Here is a 10993-nt window from a genome sequence, read left to right as displayed (position 1 = left end):
TTGTTATTGTTACTTCGTTTCGGTTACATTATTGCTGTCATTTGGTTTTAAGTCATTTTTTCAAAGCAGACTTGTCTTTTCAAAATGTTGTATTATGTTTGAATTTTCTTACCCATAATTTTAATGGTCCTGGAATTGAATCCCAATTCGTGAATTAGTTCTTTAGGCGAATGAATACCGACGTTCTCCCACATTTCGATTAAGGTATCCGTGTTGATTATACCATTCCCATCGGGTCCTAAAGTGACGTATTGGAACGTTCTGGAATCGGGAAATAATTCTTTCGGAGATGATCTAAAGTTGACCGGTTGATCGTTACTGCTTAAAACGTCAAACCACGTTTCGTCCCTTTGGATTACGTCCAAAACCTCTTTGAAGCTTATTTTTCGGTTGTAGTTTACGGATAATTCGTCGGGGGTGAACATTATTGGCTTCGTCAACCCCAACTTATGCCCTGGAACCAATAATGGGATAAAATGAATTTAGTTTCTTTAACATCCACAGGGTGTAAATGAATAATGAGCGACAGAAAATGAGCTGAATGTTTATCCCGTGTATTTATTTATACAGGGTTAGGCGAATTGGTACTTAGCTCCTAGAATAAAAACTTGAAATTTTTGTTTTAAGAATTGAAAACTAAAGGAAGTATCTGCGAGAATATATTTCAGGAAAATATTTTAGCAACTTCTATATGGTGGCTCAAAAGGAGTGAGTGGATCAGGGATATTTTTTTAAAATGGAAACACCCTGTATATTGTATTGCATTTTAGCTTCCTTCAGATCCTTTATATAATCCGAAGATATGAGTAAAATATATTTCGAGATTTTTGAGAGATGGTATTTTCGATTTTTGAGATAATAAATTAATAAAAATATATATTTTTTAGTCTTTCTTAAAAATTATTAAAAATACAGAACTGTTCTGAAATCAAAGCTATACTAGGTATTTACTCTAGATGGTCTGTTCTTACTTTGCTATAAATATGGTAATCGTTAATCCTTGGATGTTGAAAATTCTACATAAAACTTTCTAAATGTAAAATAATTTTTTCTTCGTTTTTTTTTTAATGGAACCTTTGGCATTATTTTCTCAGTAGATGGATAATTAAAAAAAAAAAAAATTTTTTGTATTTAAAGTATTTCAAAAATTTTTAAAATGTTTTTAAATATCGGTATTTTGATTTAAACCTTTTATATAAGCCAGCTTTTGACCAAATTTTCTTTCTCTCTCTTTTGACGTGTTTGACAGATAGACTACGTATTTAACTGCTCAACTTATGAAGTGGTCCTATAAACGTGGTATACACTGCTAATAATTTGAAGTGGAATTAATTATAAAGTTTTATACATATTTTTTTTGTTTTCTTTTATCCTTATTTCTAAATTTGAATGTATAAAATATCTTACAGCTAATAAATAATTAAAAAAAAACGATTCGTTGCCTGAGGTATACTTGAAATAAAGTATACAGGGTTGTTCACCACATACGACACGGTGTATTGTAGCTAAACGATGAGATTTTTACAAATTGTAAGTTTTGGGTTCGATGAAGGACTATTAGAGGTACAATTTAAAAATAATTTTACAAGATACAGAGTGTCCCAAATAAGTAAAAAATATCAAAGTTATATTTTTTTAAATGGAACACCCTGTATATTATTTCATGTTTAGTTTCTACGATTAAAATAAGGGTAAATTTGATTAAGGTTTATTATACTTAAACCTTACCGTTTTTGAAATATTTTCAATTTTGTGAAATTGCAGTAAAAATTTTAAGGCTTCAGTATGTCAGTCACTTAAGGATTTTATATATTAGTATAGATTATTATTATTATTATTATAAAATGCCATATGAAATATAAAACGACGATTCTGCTTAAACTGCTCGACGTTTAAGCTTATTTTTGGCAAATGTGAGAAAAATTTATCCAGTTTGTATGTTAATGGATATGCTTCCTTTGCTTTATCATCACCATTACAAATTATTAATTTGACGCCAACGAAGTCGCGGGTACACGCAGTACCCGCTAGTTTATGTGTAAAATTAATTCGAACTCTAGTGTGTAGTTGGTTTACTTATGAAGAATATACTACAAATTTTCTTATATTGCTCTTTTTTTACCGCAAATGGTAAAATCCTAACTAAGAGCTTCTCGCCCGTCGAGTGAGATGCACCCTGTACACTGCTACGCAATTCAGGATCTACGCGGATCGAGGGGCAGGGCGTAGGTAGATTGGAATGTATAGATATAGATGAGTGGCGGCATTTTGGCTTTTTTTATATCGCAATTTGTAAACAGCGCTTATTTGTAAACAACCACCGTTTTTAGAGAGGTATTTTAGATAACAATCGATATTTAGAAATGTTTTGACACCCTGGAAATACTACCACCGAGCACGTCATTGTTGCAACTTGCAACTGCGTTAATACGCCTGGCGGTGACTGCCTCATACTCTTTCAGATATTTAGCAATAAAATAAAGAAACCTGTTATTTTTAAGCTGTTATTTTATAAATAACTATAACAGTTTCAACTGTTATCTAAAAATAACAGTTAAAAATTGAAACTAATCAATAAAGTGCATCACTTACCTATAGCGTCACATACTAGAACCAATTCTCTCTGATTAAGATATCCATCTTCACCTACGCCCAACTTCTTCCATGCCTCTCTCAGCATGTCCTCGGTACACACGATATCCGGCTCATTTGATAAGTTTGACGTTATAAAGTGATTGTCTGGCGTGTTGTTCAAATCTTTTCGTCCAGGTAATGATGTACATCTAATTATAAATAAACAAAAATAATTTATGTTGTAAAAATACAAAAAATAAAAATATACCTTTTCAACTTATAGTTAGTTTTCCGTTTTTTCGATAAAACTTCGCTTTGTGAATTAGATCGTTGGACTGGGGTGCCGTTTGCTTTTGTAGGCGAATTTTCGTTTTCCTCGTTAAAAATGGAGTTGATGTCTTCAGTTCTAGGTCTAATATATATTTTTAAATATGAATAATATACTTAATATCGAAATATATAGGGTGCAAATTAATAAAATTCGGAAAATGATTGCATTCTAAAGGTGCGTTCACACCGGCTGCGCCGCGCAAAACATTCTTTTAACATGTACTTTTGAAGTGTATTTTTTTAGCGCGCACCTTTGAATAAGAAGACTAAGGAAGGAGCATAATGCTATCCATGTATTCATGCATGGTGGGCGGAAAAAGCACTCTAGAGTGGGGATCCTTGACAGTTCTATTTGACGATTCATTTGACACTTAAAATTTTGTGCATTTGTCAGTCTTTACGAAGCTTATTTTATGTTATTTATTATTTATTCTACTACCGACAGTTGTATAAAGGTAGTAAATCTAGATGGAAATTGTGGCAGAACTTAAATTAACAGTGACACTATCGCGATTTATCGAAAAAGACTAAAATAGTTGGTTGTGTAGCGTGCGGTAGATCTCGGCAAAAATGTGTGAAATAATGGAACAACTTTTCGCTAGTAAATGATTATATAATATACATACGTGTAGTAAACCGATCATTTATGAAATTCACTTAAATTAACTAATAATATATTTTTTCTTGCATTTTTGCTTTTATTTACTACTTGTCAAAGATTAGATGTCAAAGAATTTAGATACGTCAATTTGACTTACCTACTTCAGTAGCGTATCGGATGTTTATGGTTATAAATAATTATTATAACTATTTTTATTAGAATTTTATATTTTTATAACAATTTTAATAACTACCAACATTTTTTCACAACGTAAAATAAAAAAAAATTGAGTCTACCCCACGTCTACCCTACATGAGAGTTTTACATTTTTTAAATAAAATTAGAACGGCACTGATAAACCGGAATTTAAATCGGCCATATTTGAGGCCCATCGCGGTGGACCTAAGATTTTTGATATGCTCCTTCCTTAGTCTTCCTATTCAAAGCTTAAAACAAATATTTTAAATTTCAATAGGTCAAAAAAGGTGACATATGATCAGTGGCGTAACTAGAAATTTTAGGCTCCCCCGCAACTTTCTGATCCAATACCTCAATTTTTAGCCTGGCGGGAGCGATAGTGGGGTGTAGCTACTGAATATGATATGTCATTCTATTCAGAATATCATTTTCTATCAAATAAAGTAAAAAATACCGAGGATAGCATTAAAATATCAAAAGCTGTAGTCATTTCTGGTGAAGGAAGGACGTGAAATTTCGACTTGATTGAGACAAGTCAATCAATCATGATTTATGTCATACTAACCATATAACATACCAAATCTCGTTTTTTTTTTGTCTTAAAAAATAAAAAAGTTATAGAGGTGAACCACTTTTGAAAACCACCCGATAGAGTGAGCCAAAATCAGAATACCGGGTGCGTCTCAAAAGTGGCTCACCCCCTATAACTTTTTTATTTTTTCAGATAAAAAAATGAGACTTGGTATGGTAGTATATAACCTAAATTAGAATTAATTGACGTATTCAATTGTTTTTGGTCACTTCCTGTTTCACCGGATATGACTACAACTTTTGATTTTTCAATGATACCCTCAGTATTTTTTTACTTTATTCAATAGAAAATGATATCCTGAATCAAATTGACAACTTTTGACATTCTCGCTTCTTCGCAAAAATTTGACTTCTCGCAAAAATCGTATTTTAAATTTCAATCTAGAGTGCCATGGCTGTGTTAACAACACTAATTTTTAATCAAGGGGCCTTGGAAAAATAGATTTGATCATCTAATGTTTTTATGTCCTGGTCGGTTAAAAGATGCCTAAATCGTATTTTTAATCATATCTCAATTTTTTCAAATTGAACAAAGGTGGCTCATTAGAATATTTGGAAAAAATATTTTTTACAAATAATTTGATACCACACACATAGTATTTTTAGTCCAATTTTCGTTATGAACCGCATGTTATAATTTCAAATAAACCATATGCGAAAATGTCAAAAGTTGACATATGATATGTCATTCTATTCAGAGTGACATTTTCTATCAAATAAAGTAGTCATTTCTGGTAAAACAGGAACTGACCAAAAACAATTGAATACGTCAATCAATCCTAATTTATGTTATATACCAACATCAACAAAATAAAACACTAAATCACCACAATACACCAAAACACTTTTACTTTTACACCGTTATGTGTAAAAAGTGTTTTGGTGTATTGTGGTGATTTAGTGTTTTATTTTGCTGTGTAACACCAAAGGTTCCAACCCTCAACTGTAATATACTAACATACTAAATCTCGTTTTTTCTATCTGAAAAAATAAAAAAGTTATAGCGGGTAATCCACTTTTGAGACGCACCCTGTATCAATCAGTATACATGTAGATAATGATGTGTAGAGACCATAGACTTAAAGAATATATAGACTTATAGAAATACATACAAATACATAATACATAGACTTATAGAAATAAAATATAGACTACACTATTTACATCTATACGCGGTCAAACAATCTTTTTTGTACACATGTTTACTTCTGGGTACAGTCGACCGAGCCTTCCTCATCCAGCCTATGTTGTCACGTCTTTAATATTATCAATATTTTTTTTCTTGTTATACACATATATTGAGATATTAATACTACATTTTAATAAAGTAGGTTTTAATATTCCATAGATGTATTAAATAGTTCCTATACGACTAAATTATAAGTCGGGTACTATTTAAAAAGGATAAGTTCTTTACAATATGGCAACACCGATTAGAGGCGAGGTCGCCTCTTCATTCATATATTACCTTGTAGTACGCGTCGCACGTGTGCGGTAAAGCTTTGTTGCCGCTATGTCCCCGGCTGTATTAACGCATTTTCTTAGCTTGTAGTCCTTAAGTGTTTATTTTATTTACTTTTTCTGTTCAAGAACTTTAAAATATGGTTCGCCATTGCCAAATTTGCAAGAAATTTGACTTAAATAATCCATTTAAGTCTTGAAACGACTTTCGACCGGTAGGCAACTCTCAATTTACCCATTAGGGGTCAGTGGCGTTGTTGTAAAAAGGCGCTTATTTAGATAATATTTTAGTAAAATGTAAAATCTGAATTTTTTGTCTTACATAATCATTTATATAAAGGTTTTTGTAACAAAATCATAATTATTATAACCCTGTTAATAATTAATAATGTTTTTATTAAAAATATATTCCGGTTTATTCTAAAATTATCTTCAGAATCTAAAATAACATACAAGAATTTTAAAATGATAGGGGGTGTGTCTCATACCGGGTGTGTGTCAAAAGTGACTCACCCCTATAACTTTTTTATTTTCTCAGATAGAAAAACAGATTTGTATGGTAGTAGGTATATGACATAAATTAGGATTGATTGACGTATTCAGATGTTTTTGGTTTCTTCGTGTTTCATCGGTAATGATTACATCTTTTGATTTTTAAAGGCACTCTCGGTATATTGCTACTTTATTCGATAAAAATGACACTCTGAATAGAATGACATATCATATGTCAACTTTTGACATTATCGCTTAAAAACAAATCGTATTTTAAATGTCAATCCAGGGTGCCATGGTGTTGTTAAAAACACTAAGTTTTAATCAAGGAGCCTTGGAAAAATAGTTTTGATCGACTAATGGGTTTCATATCTTGTCTAGGCCGGTTAAAAGATGTACAAATCGTATTTTTAATCATATGTCAATTTATTCAAATGGAACAAGGGTGACTCATTAGCATATATGGAAAAAGCATTTTTTTATGAATATATTGATACCACACACTTGGTATTTCGAGTCAAATTGTCGTTATGAACCGCGTGTTACTATTACAATTAAACCATATGCGAAAATGTCAAAAGTTGACATATGATATGTCATTCTATTCAGAGTGTCATTTTCTATCGAATAAAGTAGAAATATACCGAGGGTGCCGTTTAAAAATTAAAAGTTATAGTCATTTCCGGTGACACAGGAAGTGACCAAAAACAATTGAATGCGTCAATCAATCCTAATTTATTTCATATACTAACATACTAAATCTTGTTTTTTTATTTGAAAATATAAAAAAATTATGGGGATGAGCCACTTTTGAGCCGCACCCGGTATAATAAAGACAGTACCGAGTTAAATAAATGTAGTTTTTATTTTATCCACTTCCTATCACCTTCCTTGCTTTAATGGAACAGATTTATGTTTTCTCTAATTTACATAATAAGACATCACTTAACTAGAAAAAAAATTACAACAATCATTTTTTTTTCTCTCCCTGTCGCCGATTCTATTATATCTGTGGAATAGATCCGGTTTTGATTAATATTAGGGGTTGTAAATGTTTGACTAAAATTAATAATTTATTATTAATTTCAAAAATTACGTAATTTCGATTATAAAATTTCTTCTATAACGTGTATTTTATTATGTTTATCCTTTTCGGACTCTAAGACGTTTTTTCTAAACTTTTATGTAAAAAACCTGTCCTAAATCTTAATAAAATATAAAAACGTTTAAATACGATATATTTTTAATTTACTTATAGCTTCATTAAAATAAAAAAATTACCCGGCTATGATACGGAGAGTTCAGGTGTACTTGAGAAACGAAAGACAGTGTTCGTTTCTCGTCAGAGTGGAACGACCGTTACGACAGAGACAACCTATCTATCGCTCGTGTCGCACTCGTTATAACCTAAAACAATAACACAACAATAACAAGACATTGTCTGACCGCATGTTCCAGCTATTTATGAATGAGATGCTCAGTCTATATTTTATTTTAAGTCTATGGTAGAGACAAAAATGTTTCTAAAATATCAGTTTCACACTAGAATTCCTGATTTCAAAATTAATCGGTGTTATAGCAAATAAACCCTTATTTAAAAAAATCCTTCTTGAATTTTATCGCAATTATACATTTGCAGCCTGTTTTTTTTAAATTATTCCTTGATTTACCTGCTGCGTCTGCCGTATTTTTTACTACCATAAACAAATTTCGGGGATACTTCCCTATCGGGAGAACTCTTTTCCGCTGGCTTTTTATCCTTTACTGGACTGTCAGATGTGTTTTTCGAGCACTGCATTCTTCCTACAAATTCACGCAATTAGATTGAACCATGTTTAACCGGTAAATGGCACAAGCACTTTCACATTGCACAGGAATAAAACTGAAATAAAATCTCACCTAGCATAGCCAACAATGCGTCCTTGAATTCTCCAAAGCTCGCGCGCTGTTTTTTGTCGCTCAGGAGACATTTCAAAAGCTCAAAAGTCTGCTCCTCGAGCTGTAATGTTTGGCAAAGCTGCGTCAAGCCATCGCTATCCAAGCTTCCCAAATTATCGATATCGTGACTGTTGAATACTTTCAAAAGCTGCTGTTCGTAGGGGTCTAGTAAGGAGATGTGGTCCATAGTAATAAGATTCTGCAAATTTAATTATATAAGTAATTATTTAAAAAAAATTAAATTAGTAAAATTGTTTCAAGCTTCAACTCAAAAACGTACTAATCTTATTGTTATATTTTATCTTTTTTCAATAAATTAATGTCCCAATTGGGATTAGGCAGTCTGTATACATTTATTGTTTTTACTCCTGTTAAATTTTTCTACTTAACTCATTTATTTACTGACACAAATATCATTATGTCTACACAATGCTATTTATTAGTAGGTAATTACTATCGTATACAGGGTTGTTCAGCACATACGACACGGAGTATTGTAGCTAAACGATTAGATTTTTACAAATTGTAAGTTTTGGGTTCGTTCAAGGACTATTAGAGCTACAATTTAAAAATATTTTTACAAGATACAGTGTGTCCCAAATAAATAAAAAATATTATAGTTGTATTTTTTTTAAACGGAACACCCTGTATATTATTATATTTTTAGATTCTACGATTAAAATAAAGGTAAATTTGATTAAGGTTTATCACACTTAAACCTTACCGTTTTTGAAATATTTTCAATTTTGTGAAATTGCAGTAAAAATTTTAAAGCTTCATTTCTCGAAGGGTATCAAAGATTTTAATACTAAATATTTACTGAAAATTATTTATTGATCAGATATTGTGTTGTGATAATAAAATGTATACTACCTTATACAGAGTGCCCAAAAATGTATATTAAATAATTACTAGCTTTAAACGGCAATAACCTGTTTAATTTAAATGGAACACCCTGTGTATTTTACGTGAATCAGATGCACAATGTAAATGTCTATCAAATTGTATTATACCATTTTTTACCCATCTCTTCAAGTTTTCGTAGAAAATGCAATCAAACCCATGGAATATTGACATTTTAGATTATTTTTAAAGGTGTAACAAATTTTCAAAGAGTACAGATATTAATATTGTCGATATAGTTCGCTTATTTCATTATAAAATAAAAAAAACCGTTTAAATATTTTTTGTTAAAGAGAACCAATTAATATGATCCCAGTATTCAAACTACATTAATTGACTGTTTACGTTGATTAATAATAATTACTCCAAATACTAAAAAATTGAATTTTGTGTGTGTATTAGACAGTGTGGTAAAAAATAACACCTTATAAATTTTTTTTAGTTTTTTGACAAATGCTTATTTATAAAAACAGAGACGTTCATTTCCATAACTTATTATTATATTGATTTCTAAGCCAAATCCACATTTATTTAGAATAATTTATTAATTAAAACAATTTAAAAGTATGTAATTAACTAATTTTTGGTCGGAAATAATGGTGGAATATTTAATTGGTATAATCTTTTACAAAGGTTTAAATAGTTTTTTTAAAAAATCTGAAATGTCAATATTCCATGGGTATAGTGATAAATGAAGTCTAAATTATAAGAAAATGGATTTTCTACGAAAACTTGAAGAGATATGAAAAAATGGTATAATAAAATTTGATAGACAATTAAATTGTGCATCTGATTTACGAAAACTATACAGGGTGTTCCATTTAAATTAAACAAGTTATTGCCGTTTAAAGTTAGTAATTATTTAATATAAATTTTTGGACACTCTGTATAAGATAGTAAAATGTTTATTATTGCAACACAATATCTGATCAATAAATAATATTCAGTAAATATTTAGTATTAAAACCTTTAATACCCTTGGAGAAATAAAGCCTTAAATTTTTTACTGCAATTTTACAAAATTGAAAATATTTCAAAAACGGTAAAGTTTAAGTGTGATAAACCTTAATCAAATTTACCTTTATTTCAACCATAGAATCTAAAAATAGAATAATATACAGGGCGTTCCATTAAAAAAATACAACTATAATATTTTTTACTTATTTGGGACACTCTGTATCTTGTAAAATTATTTTTAAATGGTATCTCTAATAGTTCTTCAACAAATCCAAAACTTACAATTTGTAAAAATCTAATCGTTTAGCTACAATACTCCGTGTCGTAGGTGGTGAACAACCCTGTATAGTTCTTGATTTTTGATTAGGTATACACACCTTTTACATGAACTTGATATGTAGATAATTTAAAACAATGACTGAATTTAAAACTATACTGTAGATGTAGAGATTTTACTGCATGATTGAATACATCTTAAAAGTCAAGGGCAAATCATGAAAACAATATGAATTATGTCATTTTAAACTAAACTAATATGCGACTATATGTACATGCAGGACTATATTAAAAAGTGGTGATGGTATTACAGATCCTTATTACTATATTTCATATATTTTAATTATTAGAAACTGTATTTAAATAAGACTTTCCCAATAGAGGAACTATTTTTTCATATTAAAACATATTACCAATATGAGCATTCAAGTAGACAGAACTTTCACAATGCATAATTTTATTTGTTTAAGCATAAACTTTTACATGTGTTTTACAAATTAACATTCTATACATACATATATGTATCAAAAGTAATATACAGTTAGTTACATATTATTACAATACCTATGTAAAATTTGCAACGCTCATTCTAGTTTATATTTAAACATAAATATGCGAGATATTTAGACCACACATTGCATACATTCACTATTTTTAACTATTTACACAAGG

The 10993-nt window shown here is 30.0% G+C and overlaps 1 protein-coding gene across 4 annotated transcripts in view; it reads right to left on the bottom strand.

Moving 5' to 3' along the window:
* Positions 1–10993, bottom strand: part of LOC115884802 (blastoderm-specific protein 25D) — an 82044-nt gene that overhangs the window by 70177 nt on the left and 874 nt on the right. For all 4 annotated transcript variants that reach the window (XM_030903487.1, XM_030903488.1, XM_030903489.1 and 1 more), the window contains exons 2-3: positions 8147–8384; positions 7918–8050 (exon numbers count right to left, since the gene is read on the bottom strand). In XM_030903487.1, the coding sequence (XP_030759347.1) occupies positions 7918–8050; positions 8147–8372 (359 nt within the window). In that variant the 5' untranslated portion in view covers positions 8373–8384. The remainder of the gene's footprint in view (positions 1–7917; positions 8051–8146; positions 8385–10993) is intronic.

This window comes from Sitophilus oryzae, unplaced genomic scaffold (assembly GCF_002938485.1).
Source record: "Sitophilus oryzae breed Bouriz unplaced genomic scaffold, Soryzae_2.0 scaffold_357_pilon_pilon, whole genome shotgun sequence".
In the NCBI taxonomy this organism is placed as follows: Eukaryota; Metazoa; Arthropoda; class Insecta; order Coleoptera; family Curculionidae; genus Sitophilus; species Sitophilus oryzae.
Note: the sequence above shows the minus strand (reverse complement) of the source record. Positions and strands in the feature narration are given on the sequence as shown.